Source organism: Lissotriton vulgaris, chromosome 3_1 (genome assembly GCF_964263255.1).
Source record: "Lissotriton vulgaris chromosome 3_1, aLisVul1.2, whole genome shotgun sequence".
Taxonomy (NCBI): domain Eukaryota; kingdom Metazoa; phylum Chordata; class Amphibia; order Caudata; family Salamandridae; genus Lissotriton; species Lissotriton vulgaris.
Window position 1 is genome coordinate 197,695,863 of NC_141689.1, and position 20,755 is coordinate 197,716,617.

The following is a 20,755-nucleotide window of genomic DNA, read 5'->3' on the forward strand; positions in this document are numbered from 1 at the left end:
ATGTCCTTAGGGCATGTATGTCTGCAACATGGCACTGTTTTAAAAGCAAAAAAAATGCTTTTGAAAGGGTTTTCATTATTTACCACCAACTTCTAGTTGGTGGTAAATAACGACTTCTTAAACTCCTGTAGCACTGATTTAAGTGCTACCTACATGTCAAAATACAGATTCGGTAATTTTGCAGTCGGTATTTTACCGAATCGGTAAAATTACCGAATCTGTATTTTAACATGCCCCTACATCCCAAAATCAAAATACCGGTCGGTAACGGCCGAAATCGGCCGTTACCGACTTGTATTTGCCTTCCTACATCTGGCCCCTGGTGTCGAATAAAAGGAGCAACTCTATAACTGTCCAAAATGATATGCATTCTAGAGCCAGAGTTAGCATTTGGAAACTAGGTCTGGACCAATATTTGAAAAAAGGAGATGAAATAAAGAACAAGAGCTTACACAGCTAAATTAAACACACAATTGAGAAAAATAGGATATTTACTCTCATCGATGCATATTTCTGACTTTTTGGGAATTCACAGGGAATTCTCTAAGAACACCTGGGAAGCTGTGGAAGTTGTACAGTCCCAGGATTACTCACAGAATTATACCAGAAGGCCTGCTTAATTTGTGCTGGGCCTTCTTTAGTATGTTTGATGTTCACCTGCGAATTGAAACCATGGCAGTCAGGAACATGAAAAATTTAGAAATGTCAGTGTAAGAAAAATCCCTGCACTGCGGCTAGATTTCTTTTTGCTTTGCAGAAACAAAAACCCATTTTGAGTGTTTCTGAAAAAACAATTACATTGCTGCGCGGCCCACCATGACATTGCAGCCCTTTGGCCCTCCAATTCCCTTTACCAATATTGCGCAGAAAAGTGATTCTTGACGTAGGGTCCAATGGACCCCTGGGGGTTTGCAACACCTACTCACGGGGTCTGCGACTGTTAAAAAATTTAAATAATATTAGCAGGTTAATAAAGTATATCTACATAAAAAAAGATAAGCGCAAAATCAAAAATTGTATAACGTTCTGTAAATGTGAAGGAATTTGAAATTAGGAGCCAAAAATTAAGTTGGTTAACTTAGCTCGAGTACAATGAACAGTAGTATGACAATTGGAGATCTCAATTAAAGAACTAATAAACACTGCCACATAGCATACATTAGAAGCAAAAAAGACAATGTAATCTGCTGGAGCCTATCGTATCCAGACATGGCCACTCACACGGTGCCACATGTGTGTCACACAATATCAGCATCCTTCCCAGGGCTACCTGTGAGAAGCCGATATCACACAGTAGCAGGGAAGACAAACTGAAAACCCTCGACAGTGTGATTGTCCAGTTCGTTTTTGAAGGCTCTGGGCTGCTGATGTCTAATAAGGGGGGTAAAAACACCCCAGAACATTTTTATTTCTGGGGGAAGGTTGGGGTCAGAGTGCCTCTTAGGTAGCTCTTGGGAGAAGGCTGTGCCCACTCCTAGGCCACGCCCCCTACTCTGAATTAGTTTTGTAAGTTGGAAGGTCTGTAAATCGTTTTTTGGGGGGGAAAGAAATCAAAATTTTGAAACACTCCAACCCATTCGAATTTTGAGTTTTATATGTCTTGTCTGTAAATGAAACAAAATATTTCATAATGTATGTATTAATTTAATGTATACTTGTTTCTGTCGTCTTGTGCATTGTTGTGAGGTTTCAATGGTAGAAATTGCCTAGGTGGGGGCCCCCAATGTCCAGTAGTCATTCATTAGGGGTCCCCAGAAACCAAAAGGTTTATTAAAAATGCTGCCCTGGAACTCCCTGTTTGGCAGGTGGCATGCCACGGGGTTGGTGGAGGGGTCTCTGTTGCCCAAGACGTTTGGGGGCCCGGTAGCCAAACAGAAGTTAACCCCCTTGTTTCCAGCACTGTACTTGATTCCACAAAAAATATCCAAATATAGCATTTTATTCACTTAGGGATAATGCTGCCCTTTCACACATGCGCACTACACTTTAAAAGGAAGCTTATGACCTTTTCCATTCACCTGCGACTGTTGAGGTTTTTTATGAACGATCATATCAGAAAGTTCTTCTGATAGGGCGGTTGGTATGGTTGCTTTACCGGCCCGCAGGTCCGCAGAGACCAAAGGGAGCGTGCCTCCTGGCTCCAACCAATCAAGAACCGTTCTTTCCAGCATGTCATCCCTTACAGTAGTTGTATAATATATTTAGTGGTTAACCTGACTTTTTATAGCATTTGAAGGCTATTTTATGTCAATTTTAGTATTCAGTAATATTCTTTTTGTGAAGCCTAGTGTATGAAGACTACTGGAATGCGAGTGATACTTCTTGAACACTAACAGAATACTTCTCAAATACTTATTTGCTAATCAAAGTCTTCATTTACAATGCAGAAAAATCAGTGAACATGAATACTACAGGACTGTAATGAATATTACCAGACTGCTGATCACATTCTTCGATTCAAGTGTTGCATGCTGAATTGAATGATTTTGTATGCAGAGATTTGTATGAATATGAGCTATTGTGTGCTCACTACTAACATATTAAAAAGATGTATGTGCAAAGCATTTTTGTCCAAACTTTGAACGTTTAACTGAATGGTATGGCTAGGTTAATAATATTCTGTCACAATACTAACAAACAACCATGCGTGTGTGTATATATTTTCATTATTATTAGGATCAATTTAAATTATTAGAACCTTAAATGTAGTGCTATTCTGAAAAAGATGTACTATTTAACTAGTAGTAAAGTTTAAAATAGTTTGTGTTTTTTTTCTCTAATCATTTTAGGTACTCTTAAAAAAACGTAATATATGTGGTTGTAAAGGAATACACAGTTCCACAATAATATTGTGACAGTTATAGTAAAAGAATAAGTGATGTGTTGAAACAACTTCGTGTTTCGAATCCCGAACTCTGTTCAACGTCCCCTGATAAGTTCAGATCTTCAGACCCACCTCAAAGTTTTTACTTCCATCTTTTTTTAAAGCTAAAACAAACAATTCATTTGCTCGAAAGTTTCCTCAGGACTCACCGGCATTGTCTGACTCCCGTGCAACGCGTTGATGGCTGCTTGGGCTTCTGCGTGCGAGGAATATTTCACAAAGGCGCAACCTGCAAAAGAGAACACAAAATACAATTTAGCAACATTTCACCAATAAGGGGAGGCTGTGAGCCATACTCTGTGTCTGGTAGTTCAGTGCTGGCTTTGAAATGAAAAGCCTCAGCTTTCCCGAATGATCAAACTGTGTGATCTTGGGCTATTGAGGGAGAACCAAGAGCACTTAAAGGCACAATTAATTGCTTTTATGAAAACTAGACATTTATGTTAATATTTCAGACGTGCACGTCGCAGCCATCTTAGTGTGGCTGTACCCTAATGCTGTGTACATGGCAGTTCTGGAAATGAAAAAAAAATGACGTTGGGAGCCCTTAAATTGGGGTAAAGGTGTGACAACAGAAATGGGTATAGTCAAAAGGGGCGAAATTGTGAAAGCAAAGTTGGCAGTCAACTTATGTATTTTTAAAACCTCTGGTGCAAAGAAATTGGCAACAAGGATGAATGTGATAGTAAACATTTTTTGGCTTACCTAATTGGCCAGAAAAAGTAGCATTTTAAAATAACCTTATTGGGTTAAGGCATCTGCTGCAGAGATATTTGAGTACCTAGCAATTTTAAGGGGAGAATAATAACAGTAGAATTACTTGTGGTTAATGGATTTGCTGTAGAGATCTGTGTTAAGTTTGGTCACAGTTTTGACTCATAAGGTAGCGTAGTGTTGATGTGCCTGCTGCAAAGCGCGTCTAGAAGTAGATGGGTACGTGGGTTTCTGTTTTGGACACGGAGATTCCTTTGTTTCTTGCAATTCATAAGGTGCAGTCCTCTAATATAGCACAGTGAGCTATGAACCGACATCAAGGAACAGCATGCAAACTGCAAGGTGTGGCCTGTGTTATTCTAAGGTTGTTACAGAGGGTTCCTTTGGCTAGTAATAATGTCTAATTGCTGCAGACAACCCCAACCACTGAGTTATGTTTTAAATTCTGATCTGGTGTTTTTCCAGACCATGTTCTATGCCACCTATGCCACCTAGCAGAGTGGCATGTGACTTCTACACCCTGTAACCCTCATTGTCTTAAGTAACATTTCCTGCTCATTGATTTAAACACTGGTATGCTCTAATGTTTCTGTATAATGTGTGTTTGTGATCTAAAGCACTTGGATACCCTACATTGGAATCAGTAGCGCTATAAAGGAATTAAATAAACTAGTAACTATTATTTACATCATTATTTGTGTATTTACTCATACAGACAGCTACACCTGACATTCTCACAGGGCAAGCACCACTAGTGCATACAGGGGTTGATCAAAGTCAAAACCACTGCCCTGTACAGCGCTCTGCTGCCTTTTGGGCTATGTTTGTGCTACACAAATACTGCATACATACAGATATACATAATTACATCCATACATACTCACCTTTTTGTGGAACTTCTTTGACAGAGTAAAGCCTATGCACACGCTCGTATTACAATGCTCAATAAGACGTTTGTACAAATTTTTCACAAGATCAATAGGTACATGTATCAAACAAATGAAATCATGTTTTGACCCTGTGGTCTATTTTGGAGGGCTTAGGGGTTTCTCCCTCACCTGTTTGCGCCACTTCACTTGCATTTAACAGACTTTACGTACACTTCCTTAGCGCCATCTCCTACCACACAAGAAAACCCCCCTCTTTTGCGTTTGCTTATTTCACAGAGTCCCTTCCGCAAGACAAGTATTTTGATTGCTTTCTCTTCTTTTCGCTTGGTTAAGGGGTGGTGCAGCTGCTGTCCTTGTGTGGAATTCTAAAAGATGTACATTCAGTTCTAGTTGTACTGGTAACCATTCACAAAAGCATTTCCCCAATCTATCCATGACTGACTTAACCCCTTAAGCGCTGCCTTCGGCCAACGGCCGTCGCGTGCACTACCCTGGTAGTGCTGCGCACGTCCGTTGGCCGACGCGGCCCCACCCGTTATTCGAACGTTCAGCACTGGGCACTGAACGTTCGACACTCTAAACGGGTTAATGAGGATGCCCCAACTCTTCTCCGTAGGGCCAAACTCTGCAGCTGTGTGCTGATGCCTCCCCACCCTACATTACCCAGATGTCCCTGGTTTAACATACATTGTGGCCCCTAATCCAGGGAACCACCAGGATACCAGCTCCAGTTCTCCCATAGGGTCGCGCTCGCGGTCCAACAAAGTTATCCATGGAGCTGGAATCTGATAGACCAACATTGGCTCATTATGCTCTGCCTGCTTCAGTCTTCTTACCATTTCTGTCTCAGACAAGTACCCAGTATCCTGAGTAGACGGGTAAACACAAGTGTGACACTTCTTACTTCTAGGTGGCCAATAGTTCTGGGTAAAGGCAGATAAACTCAGTTGGGACCTCTGGGTGCAAATGCCACCTCTTTATGTGGATCAGGCTATGCCCAAGCAAAGAGCTATAAGAGCATCCTTGTCCTGGGCGAAAACCAGGCAACCAATAGGATCTCCAGGAAGCCCCAAAATTACCATTGCTAGCTTCCTTATCTAAATAGTCACACCTACCTTGGTGATCATAGGTTTTTTATAAATGCATCTTTTTTATTTTGCTACGACCTTGCCTACCACTGCAGAAGCATCCTTAATAGCTCATGTAGCCACTAAGTGTGAATGAGGGCAAGAAAGAGGCACAGACACTGTGGCAAGAATGCCCCCCCTGTCTGCAGCTCTTCAAGCAAGCAGGGAACACAGGCCATACAAGAGCTGATTACAGGTGAAAGCAGGTCTATCTCTTGGGGAGCAAATATTTCCTCGTTGAGTGTTCGGTAAGTCACCCACAACGGCCTGTTCTGAAATGATGTGTGGTGTCAATATTAGTGAAAGTGTTTGGCAGCTGGAGACACAATAGTGAATTGGGAAAGCTCCCTCTGTCCGGAAATGAATGGCTACTCCCACTGTGGTGAATGGTTTAAATGCACAGGGTATACTAAATGTGTAAAATACTGTATGAATGTTACTCATCTTAACCCCTTCGATGCTATTGACGGAACGGTTCTGTCATGAGCGTCGGTTGGCCTGTGCTCATGACGGAACCGTTCCGTCATGAGCCCGTTGGCTCATTAGAACGTTCAGCACAGCGCAGGAATCTGCGCCGCGCTGAAGGTGTAAAAGCCAGCCACAGCCTGGATTTGCAACAGGCATGCGCGTTGTGAACCAGTGGGTGGGAATGCTACCCAGAGTCAGTGGTCCAGACATCTTGCAAGCATCCTCCCATCACCCTCGGGTGTTTGATGTGCTATGTGAAGTTAAACAGGGGAGAGGAGTTGGCCTAACGGCTAAAGCGGTCGACCTCGAATCTGGGGAACTGAATTTGCGTCTTGACAATGACGCTGAACATCCTGTGATTCGGGGCAAATCACTTAATCTCCCCATGCCTACCAAAAAAACCCCAAAAAAACGAATGTGTCCTCATGTAATGCAACTGGTGCTATGTAAAGCGTTCAGATACCCGATTCGGGTCAAGTTTGCGCTATATAAAACTGTGAATTAAAAAAAAAACAGGACCTCAGCATCTTAGCGTTAGTGACTGTCAAGGTGTCAATGTTGCGTTGTGTTGTGCTGTGTTATGTTGTTGTGTTACGCACAGTTACATGGCGTTAAAGTAGAACCAGGCTCTCTAAGGATTTGCATCGAAGGCTCTTTTGATGATGATCCAGCGGGGAATATATATGCCTTAAGCCAGTCTTAAAGTCAGGCGGGTTGAGCTCTCTGGGGAATCTTCCAGGTGATGCCAGTGGTATGGCGGAAGGTTTGCACACCTACAAGAGGATTTGAAAGAGTAGGTGCTTGAAGGAAACTGATTGTAGGAGGGTAGGATGAATTTGGAGCTGCGGAGTGGATTCTGTACTTCATGTATCACTTGATATCTGTGTGTGTGATGCTGAAGGGTCTGTATGGGGTATGTGCTGGGGGGCACACCTGGGCAAGCAGGTTGAGGTGACAGCGATTTCAGGTGAGTGCGTTTGTGTTATAGTAAACCAACATTTACCACCGGATGTATGACATTACAATGCATGCTTTTACCATGCATGCTTTTACAAGGTAAGCAAAACCTTTACAATGCATAGTGCTTTGGGGTGCTGGATAGTGAATAGTATAATTTACTATTCCAACTCCAGTCCCCGTGGACACTAGGGAAGGTGTTGGATAGTAAATTAAATCTATTCCCTATCCTAGAGCGCCCCCCAGCGCACTGCGTTGTAATGGTTTGCATTGTAATAGTTGCGTCGTAAAGGCACTGCGTGGTAAATGTTGCGTTGTAAAGGATGTTTCCCTTTACCACCCCTCTACCTGTAACACCTCATTGCAATCTTTAATGAAAACAGATCTTCCAACCAGACCAACAGCATATTCAATGTGGCGAGGTAAGAGCCTTTACAAGCAGTCTTTGCCACACAATGCATACTTATCTTATATGTACTTCCCATCCGTGGTAAAGGCATGCGCGGTAAAGACATCTGCATGGTAAGGGTTGCATGGAAAAGACATGCGTGGTAACTGCAAGGCTGTGTATAGACATACATTCAATGTGTGTTGCCTCTAAGAGCTATGAATGAGTAGAAGTCACCGTACTCATGCTTTGCTAGTTCCACCTTAGGTCCTGATGCTGTTACATTCCCTCTGAAAACTGTGACAGTGATCACCTTTAAAGAGTGATGTAAAGCCGATTTATTTTAGGAACCTTACTACCGCACTCCAAACCCCTTCCTCTCGGGGAGCTACAGTGATTCCTTGTGAATCAGGTATTTACTGTCTTTAAAGCTCCTTGCGTCAGTATATAGTTAATGATTACTTTTTTAGACTATGTCATCTTTCATTGTAATCTATTCCGCTTTGATATTTATATTAACAACTCTGTCCCTTGAAGGCAGACTCGCTTATCTCGCTGTGATGCTATCGCAGGCAAATCCCTTTATCTCAGGGACTCAGCTGCTCAGCTCCAGGGGGCCTTAGTTTGTAATCTGCCTCAGGTAGGATGCGCTTCCTATATTCATATCTGCAAAAGACGACTCAAAGGGATGCTACCTCAAAGTTTCTGCAGTAAATAATCCTCACACAATAATACACATTTGTAGGACAGATCAGTATTTATATATTATTTTTACTCATTTAAATGAAAATACCCAGGGCTTTAAGTGGGATGAAAAAAAATGTGGGGTCTTTCAAAGGGGCGCGGCCAGTGTAATCAAGGGCGTGGCTTAAAAACATGTAAGCTAAAAATCTGTGCTTAGCATAGTGTGCCGCCCACTTGTATTTTGCAGTTTCTGTCATTGCATCCAGATATAATACAAGTAACATCATACCTACAAGAAGTCAGGACTTTTGGCTTTATCAATGGTTGTTAGTTGCATAAGATAAATACGTAGTAACTCTGGCTTGTATAAAATATTGAAAAAGCTTCCACCTAAAGACAATGTTGTTGCTCCTGAGTTTCAAAAAGAGAAGGGAAATCCAGAAAGAAAATGACTCTAATGACTTTAAAGGATTACCCTTCCCCTAGAACGATCTCCTGGCATGACGTCATGCCGTAACTTCTCCACTAGTGAGAAGTGAGCAGTGTCAGCACGCCCACATGGATGTGCCTGCTGTCACTCCAGTCGGGGAAAAAAACGGACCACCAGTGCCAAGGCCGAAAACAGAGCCTGAAAGGGGCCCGTTTCAAGGCCCACTTTAAAATCCTGTCGGTGGGGCCGGGCCACTTAAAGCCCTGAAAATAGCATTCATGCGGTGTAAGGCAGAGGGGTTTGGTCATCCACGACAGATGGGTTGCAAGGCTAGGCCGTAGGCGAGGCTGTGGACCAGGCCCTGTGGCCAGCCCCTGTGGAGCATGGTCAAAAGATGTGAAGTGTGGCCAGGCCCTGCTCCTAACTTCCACAGAGAATGGCAGAAAGGTTGTCTCCCAGGTAGGCACAGAGCAGAGCACAGCCGCATGCAACGCCCTATGCATAATCCCTGCCGCGCATCAATGGCGCAACAAAACCCCCCACAGTCCTCACGGTGCGGGGGGGGCCTGACACTGGCAGGCCCCTGGCCAGAGAGCTGCGGACTGTGTCCGGAGAGTGGGGTCCACCTGCATGTACTTTGCAGGGGGGCCATCTCATGTTCCGTTATGTCACTGCTGTGCAGGGCCAAGGCGGTGCGCAGTTATGTTTTTATTTGAGTAAATCATAAAAATAAAAAAAATCACTGAAAAAACACTATTAAAAAACTCAGTTATGGTTCTTGCTGAAACGCACAAAACTACTGAAATTCAACCCACACAACTCATGTGCCATCCGCCATGCTCAAAACACAAATTTGGCAATGATGCAGAAACACAAAATCAATTATCAAGATAACTACATGGTGCGTGGCACTAGTTATGGCAAGTATTGTGCAGTCAAGAGGGGGCAGAGAAAAAGGGGGGCCCCAGAACATGTTTTCCCCATGCAAATTCCTTAGGGAAATTGAACAGCGCAACAGCCAGATCAGCTGAATGGAAATTATACGCGATTTGACAGAAAGCTACACCTTTACCAGGAAAGCGTGCTCTTTTGTGACTTGGTGTAAATTCGTTCAGTAGTTTTTGAGAAATTAAAGTTCAAAATGCATGTATATTTAGAGACACTGTAGTACTGCAGGTCCGGCAGATCAAAAGATTAGACTGGATTGGTTGCCTTACCTCACATGTTTAGCAGTATTTTAGGACTCAAGTCCTTGTGTTCAGAATAAAAAAATGTTAGAACATATGGGGGCGCAGGGTAGGGATACCCTGACCCCTATGCCTTGTGGGAGGCCAAAATCTGATATTTTTAATAGTTCTATAAAATGTTAAATTAAAAAAGGATGGACTCCTGCCCTTTTAAATTTGAAACCCCTGGGGGAGGGCAATGGTCTGTGGGTTGCCCCACCCCAATTTATTTTAGGGAGAGAGGGGGTGTGGCTCCCTCCCTGAGCCATATAGTGGTTTCGGAGGCGCCATCTCCTTGGGTCTGCAATCTTAATTATTAGTGGAGGGGGGCATTGGGCCCACATCCCCTGGAGCCCAATGGCAGAAAGTGTCCCAGGGACCCCCTCCACCGGGACACTGTGTTGTTCCATGCTCAGAAGAGCAGAGGCAGGGAAAAGAAATCTAAATCACTACCTGCGCTTTCCAGGACGTTTGCATTATGGACCCACTTAATGTCGAACAATACGGTCTTAACAATGACCACATCTTTATCACACCGGCCTTTACCGCGCATGCCTTTATACTGTATTTTGATGTAAAGGCATGATTGGTAAAGGTAAATGAGTGGTAAAAGTTAAATCCCAGCCCTCCGCCCTGATCCCTAAAACCCGACCCCAGCTCTTAAAACTACCCCAGCCACAGCACTTAAACTACCCCAACCTCACGTCCTAAGCCCTACAACCCGGCCCCAGCCCTAAAAAATACCACAACCCTCCAAGCCCTGAGCCATAAATCCTGGCTCCATAGCCCTGAAAAATACCCGGATCTCCACCCTGAAACCCGACCCCAAGCCCTCTAAAATACCCTGACCCCGCCCTAAAACTTGACCCCCAGCCCCCAAAACTACCTCTTCCCCCTGCCCTGAGACCTACATCCTTGCCCTCTAGCCCTGAAAAATACCCACCCTCCACACTGAAACCTGCCACCAGCTATGTAAAATATCCTGCCCCCCTGGCCCTAAGACCCGGCCCCCCCATTCCTTAAAATTACCCAGACTTCAATCTTCAAAACTATCCCACCCTGAGTCCTAAATCCTGTATCCCAGTCCTGAAAAATACCCCTAACCCTTCATCCTAAAACTCGGCCCCCAGCCCTCTAAAATACCTCAATCCCAGGTCAACCATACAAAAAAAAAGTACTCACCAAGTCGCTGTTCCTTCTATTGTTATTCGCAGGGAGTCTCCAACCCCTCCCACCACCTGCCCACTCGCTCCAACGCTAGACTGCTGACTGCCTTAAACACACAAACACCTTTACCACCTTTACAACGTAAATCGTTGTAAAGGAATATGCGTGGTTAAGGCATATGCCTGGTTAAGGCATATGCGTTGTAAAGGCAAGAGTTGTTCCACTTGCGTTGTAACGGCATGAGTGGTGTAGATCGCGTTGTTAATACTATTTCCCCTCCAGGATATGGAATCTAGCTTTGATGTCTCCAGCAGGAGCAGAAACAAACGCTGCTCCTGCGGTGTCGTCATCAATTATGTCATTTGAGATGTAGAAGTGATGTTATCAATGCAGTCAATGAACATGTCATGCGCGTTGTAATATGTGAGATATATATTAGTGTATGGTGAAGGTGCAAGTTATATTTACACCAGGGTATAGATACTTGAGACAATTATAACTGGTGAATTTCAGTACATTTGATAGTTTAAAATGGCTTGTTGTAAATGACATTTTCACCTAGCTATAATGTCCCTTTAACCTTTGTATTTTTCAATGAGTTTATAAAGGTAATAAAAAAAACAACAAAGCAATGTATGACAAAGAAATACAGATAGAAGAGGCTGACAAAAAGCAAAAGGAAGAACGAGCAAAAGTAGGGGACGAAAAAGCAAAATTGGAAAGAAGTTGCAATACATGGGACTACCAATACCATTGAGTTTTCATTTTTCAAACAAAAAAGGGTGAATTTAGAAATTACACTTTGTAGATGTTTTCAAAAAGTACATAAAGATCTTCAGTCAAAGGAAGATTCAAAAGAGAAGGAGTGGGAGCTGGTGAGGCAGCCAAGCCTTCCTATCACAATTGAGAACTGGACCTCGGCTTTCATGATACACACCAGCGTATATTGTGAAAAACAAGTTGAAAGAACAGTGCCACTCTTTACATATGTGGACATTAAAATTAAGGCTTTGATATATTTTGGAGGTTAAGCCTGGCAAAGATATGACGAGGAGTTCCAGGCGAGGATAAATTTGAATCCAGACATGTGATGGCGGTTGTGAATTCACAATTGTGGCTGCAACAGATGTCTCCTAAACATCTGCTAGCCACAACACACACGGTACAAAAGGGGATGGTGATGGACGGAGCATCTGAACCAATCAAACACTCACACCCAGTCAACAGATCTGGGTTAAATCCATCACCGTTCTTTAGCCCACTCTGCCACCCCAGTTCAGACATGGCCATATGCAAATCAGTCTGACCCTGTGCCTCAGGGGAACAGTCCAGCCCGAACTGCCAAGCCATGCCTTCCCTGGACCTAAAACAAGCTTCCTAGGACCGGTTTCTGGCATTGCAGCTGTCTTCAGCCAGGCTTGCTTGAATCCAGTGGCAAAGTGAGCAAGGGACTCACTTCTGAGCATACCCTGCCAACTTATGGCAAACAAAGCGGTACATAAGGGGATGGTGATGGACGGAGCATCTGAACCAATCAAACACTCAAACCCAGTCAACGGATCTGAGTTTAATCCATCACCGTTCTTTAGCCCACTCTGCCACCCCAGTTCAGACATGGCCATATGCAAATCAGTCTGACCCTGTGCCTCATGAGAACAGTCCAGCCCGAACTGCCAAGCCATGTTTTCCCTGGACCGGAAACAAGCATCCTAGGACCGGTTTCTGGCATTGTAGCCGTCTTCAGCCAGGCTTGCTTGAATCCAGTGGCAAAGTGAGCAAGGGACTCACGTCTGAGCAGACCCTGCCAACTTATGGCGAACAAAGCAGTACAAAAGGGGATGGCGATGGATGGAGCATCTGAGCCAATCAAACACTCACACCCAGTCAACAGATCTGGGTTTAATCCATCACCGTTCTTTAGCCCACTCTGCCACCCCAGTTCAGACATGGCCATATGCAAATCAGTCTGACCCTGTGCCTCATGGGAACAGTCCAGCCGGAACTACCAAGCCATGCCTTAGGTGTAGGAGCAGTCACCCAATCACACAATGCTTTGCAATGGTGACCAGTGGAGACCAATAGAGAACAGACAGTTGTAGGTGCAGTCACCCAATCACACAATGCTTTGCATTGGTGAACAGTGGGGACCAATAGGGAACAGGGAGGGAAAGGGTTAAAAGTCACAGCCTATGCCAAGGGCACATATACCGGTTATGGTAGATAGATTGAAAGCATGGCTGCATTTATATCCAGATAGGGAGGCAGCAGCAAAATGGAATGGGGCATTTCAATAAACTTTTTGTTTGGGCTATCAAGTGACAAAGGTCAGAGATATTTTGAGATCAGCTAGAAAAATAAAATAAATTGTGGTAAAGAATCTGGCTAAGGAAATCCATTTTTGAGTTGAAGCTAATTAAGTGAGGGGGGGAGGGTAAGGAAGCGAGCTAGCAAAATGTGATATACAATCTGCAGTTTGCTTGTTGCCAGTACATCCTGCTGATTTCTCTTTATAATGCATGCAATTCGAAGGAGCAATTTATTTAGACAGAGATTTGTCAATGGGTTGTGCAATATCTTGTTCATTGTTTGAAACTTTCAGTACTTTGTTGTAAAGGGCAATTTCAAAGCAATCAGGCCATGAATTAGATTCACATTATTTAGAAGATGTTTTGCATGTAGGATGACCAAATTCTGGTGAGTGTTTGAGAGACATTTGCAGAATTTCAAAGTGTTTGAGAATGTTTGCAGAATTTCAAACGAACGGCAGACGACTTGGGAGTAACATTAGCTCCAGTGACAACAGAAGGTCCAAGCAGAGTACTGACTTTTCTTAGTACAGAACTAGACACAAGGAAGATGGTGGCAAAGTGACCGGTAAAAAAAAGTGGCTCAAATAAAATCATTTTGGGAGAGAATAAGAGACAAAGGACTGGACCTGAGGAAAGTTCAGAAACTATTCGGCTATTTGAACCTTGCTTGTAGGGTGGTGAAGGCAGGGAGGACTTTCTGTAGGGGGTTGTCAGGTGCGGTATTACCACATTATAGAGCGAGGATTACAATGACAGTAAAGGCAGACATATGCATTTGGAGGACATTCATAGATTACTTTAATGGAATCTCCATGCATTTTCTAGAAGAAAGAACAAATAGGCAGCTGCAACTTTTTTCAGATGTGGCAGGTGCATGGGTTTTGGTCTATTTTGGGAAGGGCAATGGTGAGTGGAAAGATGGCCACATCATTGGATGATACGATGCAGAAGTATAGCGCTTCTGGAATTGTTTCCCTTACTCATTGCGTTGGTGGTGTGGGGTAAAGGCCAGTTATGTTCAGAGTTGATAACTGGATGGTGGTTGACTTGGTGAATAAACCTGTTAGAGCTGGGAATGGGAGTTGAGTGGGGGATGCTTGGTGGTGGCGTGAGAGAGAGTGATTGGGAATGAAATGCAAGGGGTGCGAATGGAAGAAGAAGAATGTTTTGGTGTATGGGGTCTTCTTTGAGGGAACGTTTGCACTTTGAGGAGATTTTAAGGAAGGGGGTGTTAGTAGTTCTTATGATGAATTACTGTGGTGGTGCTTATGTTGTATTTATATACTAATGCGTTATGAACCGCAGGTCTGTCATAATAAAGCTGTGTTTTTTTGCTATCAAAGTATGTGGCGTGGGATTTATTGCATGGTGGAGGACATAGGCACCGGCTATACACTGCCACATACCCTGTGGCGTCACCCGGAACATGAAGGCAGAGGCACCGGAAGCACTAAGGGCACCAGGAAGAGAGATGAGACATTGTGCAGTCAGCAGACTAATGGTCTCTGAAGGGTGCGCGCGCCGGTTTGTTTACCCATCAGGCTGGTTGGTGCATAGTACCATGCCTTCGGCGGTGTGACATGACACGCGGCAGGTGCGCCCTCACACCTCTCCGTGACGAGCGGCACGAGCGGTGACGAGCGGAGGGACTATCGATGGAGCGTCTCAGCAGGGCGTCTCTGTGCTTCTCAATGGAGACTGCTCGCGCGACATCCGCTGTGACAGGCATAGAGGGGCTGGGGAAGGATGCGTGGCGCTTCAGGGCAGGGCCAGGAGTCCTGTGGAAGACGTCGGTGTTCTCTCTCCCCGTTTCTCTGCCCCTGTTTCTGCTTGGAATGTTCCCTGGACCGGTGGCTTGCGTGTGGTTGAACAGGTCTACTGTACTTGACGTGCACCAACATTTTTCACTTTGACAAAACACAATTTTGTGATCGGCCTATGATTTTATTTGTATTCTTCAACAAAAAACACAAGGTTTAAATTAAATTGCCATTAGGTGTGGTATTTATGCATTTATTATATATTTTATAATTCTTTTAGATTTTTTTATATTGCCTATTTTATTCTGTTTTGGATTAATATTCAACGGGTGCAGTAGTCCTATAGAGAAATGTTAAATAAATAAAAATACATGTTTAAAGGGGAGATTTCACGAGCACCACCTGTGTAGGAGCTTTTTTTCGATAAGTCCGTTGCCCATTTGCTTTTTTGGGGAATTTAATACCACCTGTGTAGGTGTATGCTATGATTTGTATGGTTTTACTCACTTCTGGGATTCATAAAATTGTCAAGTGCACGTGTGACGGTAGTGGGGTTCAAAGGGTATTAGTCCCCCTCGGCGAGGAGAGCCCAAGGATGAAAGGCTGAGTTCCAAGTTATGTTGAATGTAGCATTCTGACATGTTGACATGGTTTGGTAAAATTTCTTTAGCGATGTGAACCCCTGTCCTGTTGCTTGTCAGTGAAATTATGTATACATTTCACATTACAATCCTTTATATCTTTATTTATGATTTTTATATAGTACCTGCATTTTGCCCTCTGGACCTTTCAGAACTCCAGTCCAGATCGAGGGTAGTGGCGTTATGAAACTTGAGGGGCTGCCTTGCAAGGTACATGGTGGGGCCACCACTGGTCTTAACCAGGAGCTTTCAGGTCAGGTACTGTGCTGAGGGGGGCCCTGGAGCTTGACACCCCCTCCCCCCCCTCCCCGGCCACCCCACACCTCGGCGCTGCAGGGGCCTTAGTTACGCCACTGGTCGAGGGTACGCATAATACGTAAGGATGGGTACAGGTCTGTACCTCGGGGTTTAACAGAGGGTGTGTGGAAACCACATCGCTGTTGTAAGGATCTGGTTCTTCTTGAAGAGAGAAGGCAATTTGGGGTCAGGTCCACAAATGCAATGACGAAAGGCAAGAAACTCCTGGAAACAAGCATTGGCAAAGCCAATAGCTCTCACCTTTGAGACCTACTGGCTTTGCCAATGCCTTTTGTATATGCTGTATGCATCAACAAATGCTGTACAGCATGAACAAAGGGGAAAGAAAGGTTCAATGACACTGCTGCTGGTAGCTGCGTCGCTTTGTTGTCATATGCATGCACAATGACATATGCATGTGAATCGTGTGCCAATTCTTTTTATTTACCAAAGCGACGTAGCACAACAATGTGTTTATTTAGAAAGTGAAATGACCACCAGCAATTTGCTGCCAAAACCTCCAATTAACAAAGAAATAAAAAATAGGACCTTGGAAGGTGAGTAGGGAAAAACACACGGAAAAGGGAGCAAGGACTGAGGGCAGGCAGAGAAGCACGGAGTGAGAGAAAAACAAAAGAGAGAAGCACAGAGGTGAGAGCACGGGGAGAAAAGCACGAGACAGACAACTGGAAAACACATGGGCTCTGTTGGAGTGCTTAAGCAAAAAGAAGAAAGTCGCTTCCCTAAAAATGAGCAGTGGAAGGATACAAGTAAAGAGGATATGCTCCAGGGGAGGAACAAACACGAGATTGACTAGTCAGGCCATTACATAAGGAAGCAAATGAGAGTGACAATAAAACCAACCAATGGAAAGCAATGGGCGAACTTTAAGCTCACTGGAAGTTCTTGGTAAGCTGACAATAGGTCCTTAGCAACCAGACAGCTGCCCTGTCTGGTAGACTTGACCTAAAAGTGCTTCTTCAATTCTGTATGAATGGGCAAAGACTTTGTTGGTCCCGCGCGAGTGGTTCAGATTGTTTCAAAGCTTTGAACCAGTACTTTGATGGTTTTATTGTGTTTTGTATTAATATCCCACAGCCGGGTGCAGTAGTGCTACAAAGAAATGTTAAATTTAAAAAAAATACATTAAATGTGGAGATTTTATGAGCAACACCTGTGTAAGTTTTAAAGATTGATTGGAAAACACGTTTTCGTTCCTTTAATTCCCCGCTTCACTGGGCGTCAGTGAAACTACAACACCCAGAATTCATTAGGTGATCATGTGAACGTTCAGGGCGGGAAACAGTGTCCATAATGACCTCGAGGGAGGAGGTCACACAGGCTCTAATCAATAATCTTCATTAGTGACAGGCTCCTCACGATTAAAGGTACCTGCAGGAAAGGATGCTTTGTTAAGATTCAGTATGAAGAAAGGCTGGTTAAAGCCCACAATGTGCGTAAGGTTTTCTGTTCACCTTATGGAACAGAACCGCCAGGATGGCTTCCTAACACTGGGTCTTCCAGGAGAGGAGTCTTTGAGACAGAGCCAGGCAGCACCCTCTCCAGCAGTCCTCTGAAGCACACTTTACAACGCTCTCTGGGCTATTTTTACAGGCCCTTCTCCTTCTGTACAAGATGTTTTGTTATTGAGCTATTTTCATCGGAGAATGTTTTTTTCTCTGAAATAGAACACCTTTTAGAGCAATGTTTGGACACCGGGCATCTTAAAGTTTGGATGTTAAATTTAACCACAGCTAATACATCTTTAATTGCTGTGCATTGTTCTGGAACTGCTCTTTCAGGGGGGATGTTTTTTTAAGGAATTCATTTCACTAGAAGGCCTTCTTGTGGATCTGCTCTTTAAACAAACATTACTTGAGGTTTTCAGAGTTTATTTTGGACCAGAAAAGCTTTGACCATGAAGACACCTCACTTATTTTTTTCTTTTTTGCAGTTTTATATAGCGCAAACTCGACCCGAAGGTACTGGAGCGCTTTACATCAGCACCAGTTACACTAGACTAGGACAAATTTACTTTTTTTATGCAAGGGGAAATTAAGTGATTTGCCCAGAATCATAGGGTGTGTTGACCCGACGCCGAGACTCAAACCTCATTCCCCAGCTCGAACGTCGGTAACTCTGGACGTTACTTATGCCTAGAAAAGGTCATTATATATGCATAGGCATAATACAGCGCATGCTTACTGTCCTATACAAAGGCGACATAGACGTATACGTAGTGTACATCTTGAATACACTACAGACGTGAACGTTTCATATAAGTGTCAGTGGAATACAAAACATATAAATTCCCACTCGGTGTAACCCTATGCAAACTTATCTTTACCAATATGTTACTGTGCATATCCCAGATTGATCTGCTCGCTGAACTTTCACGTGCATGGGTCATCCGGAAGTAGTGCAGAAGAGGGGGCACAGACACAAATATGCAGTTTCCAGAGGGCAAGCTTAGTAAAGGAAACACGTTTTTGGATAACATGCTTAGCTAGTTAAAAAGTATATTACAATTACACTAGGTTCCTAACTCCATACTTACATCTTTTAAATGGTTTATAGTAAGCGCCCAAGCATTAGTTGCAAAGTAAGCGTGTCAGCAATGTCTGCGACTAGTATTCACTTACACCAGTATTTTATAACTTGCATAGTTTATGCCCATGTAGGATAGGAATGCTAGCATAGTAGCTGAACGCTCTAAGGCTTCTTGGCAAACATAGCCATAACCACTCATGAACTAAAACTCCAAGCGTGCTTAGGCATACCCCAGCACACAGGGAGGAGATGTGTCATAGCGGCTAGAGCTGCTGATTTTGGAGCCTTGGGGCCTAGTCCGAATCCTAGCTTCAGGTCCCTTGACTTAACTTCGTGTGATTCTGGGGAAGTCACTCAATCTCCATGTGCCTACATTTGTGTGTCCATCAAAGGTAATTGTGCATTTCTCAGTTGAGTACACAAGCTTGATTTTTTTCCAGTACCTATCCTGGCTGAGTGCTTCCTGTTTAAATACCAAGGAAAACACATGCAATGAAAATGCTTGCTTTTCTGACTAAGAAGGAGAGAGTAGGGTCGGCAGATATCTTATGTTGTAAAATTGATTTTGTTTGTTGCAACATTTAAAAGACCTTACATATCGTAGACTCATCCAGCGGTGGTCATGACCGGCCACTGCTCCGCACTCTGCCTTTGCAGTTCAATGGAAGGGTAGGACCAATGGGCGGAGCCATTGCATGCTCCTTTTTAGGTCTCGCCTATGCAGCGTGCATGCTCCGCATAGGAGACCTTTAGCTGCCGCTCTGCTCTTTTTGGTAGCACATACTCATGCTTGTGGCGGCATCCACCTTGTGGGAGTGCGCAGGGGCACCCCACAAGCATGAGTATGTGTTTCCAAAAAGAGCAGACTGCTCTACCTAGTGCACACGTGCGCACCACTTGTGGGCTCACCTGCTCCCCCTCTCTCTCACAATTAACTTTTGCGGTCGCGGGGCCGCGCTTGTGTTTTAGTGCTAGTTGTTGCTGACAGCATTCACCCCGCTCCAGCCAGTAGCGGCCCGTGTCCTCTTGCCCCTTCCTCTCCTGCACCTCCATCTCAGCGGTGAGCATTTCTTGGAAGCAGAGAAAGCTTCAGTTTGTGATTAGTTGTCGACAGTGTGGATAAGTCCTAAACCATTCCAATCTCGCTGAGCCCACTCTTAGAAATAAATGTTATCCATAGAACAGCATACAGGCTATTGTTTGAACAACTCCACTACATCATGACTGTTGCCAAAATATGTCAGCAACTAGACCACCAGTATGCAAAAATAGACAATGTGATGGTTCTTTTTAACCCCTTTTGGTTCTATCCTTGTCTTTTTGTATGGCATTAACCAACACTCCTAATGCACACTGTTAGTGTACTGAAATGCGAGCAATGCACCCCCAAGAAGTGTAAGTATTATATAAAGTTAATGTTCAGATAATACAGGTCCATTATTTTATCCGCTGGCTGAGTGCGGATCCCGAGTGAAATAATCCTGTGGCAGTGGGAGGCAGTACTGGTGCGAGGTACCACATGTGGGAGCCTGGAGGCAGTAGAGCTGGAAAGTTTACTGTTTCAGATCATTCACACATGTAATACCCCTTTGTCTCTCATGGATGATTTGGGGCTCTGGGGAGACAATGGTTCTGTTATCTCTCGTCACCGAATGTTATGGGCACAAAACTGTTACTTTAATTTATTTGTTGGTTACTTCGTTTACAATTTCAAGAATTATTTTCTGTTCACCAAACATGCTGCAATTTAAAAAGTTGTATGTTTTACCTGTACTTCTTCTCACCGCAGAAACCTCAATTTGCCAGTTCCTGCCTTTACCCCTACCCCCCTCTGAGGCATCAAGTCACCTTCACCTTCTCTTATCTCTACCCTCTCCCAAAGCCTTAAGTTATCCTCACCACCCTTTACTACTACCCATCCCTGAGCCTGAAGTCACCCTCGTCTTCCCTTACCTCTACTCATCCCAGAACACTCATCATCTTCACCCCCCTTAACCTCTAACGAGCCCTAAATTCTAAAATCACTTTTAAAAATGACATAAAAAGTATGTTTTTTTAAAAAAAACATGCTTAGCTGTGTGGTAAAGTACCACGTAATGAAAGTACAAATACTTACCTGTGTGGTAAATACTGCGTGGTGAAAGTCCTGCATGGTAACAGCTGCTTCCCCTCAGGCCGGACAGATCTTTGCCCCTTCCTTGAACACTCTTTTGCCTTCATCCTAGCTCCCCTAAGTGTTTTGGGGGCACTGCCAGTTGTTTTA

At 43.9% G+C, this 20,755-nt stretch overlaps 1 protein-coding gene across 12 annotated transcripts in view; it reads right to left on the minus strand.

Moving 5' to 3' along the window:
- Positions 1-20,755, minus strand: part of CELF4 (CUGBP Elav-like family member 4) — a 1,334,281-nt gene that overhangs the window by 255,413 nt on the left and 1,058,113 nt on the right. For all 12 annotated transcript variants that reach the window (XM_086960321.1, XM_086960314.1, XM_086960320.1 and 9 more), the window contains exon 5: positions 3,034-3,113. In XM_086960321.1, coding sequence (XP_086816447.1) covers positions 3,034-3,113 — 80 coding nt within the window. The remainder of the gene's footprint in view (positions 1-3,033; positions 3,114-20,755) is intronic.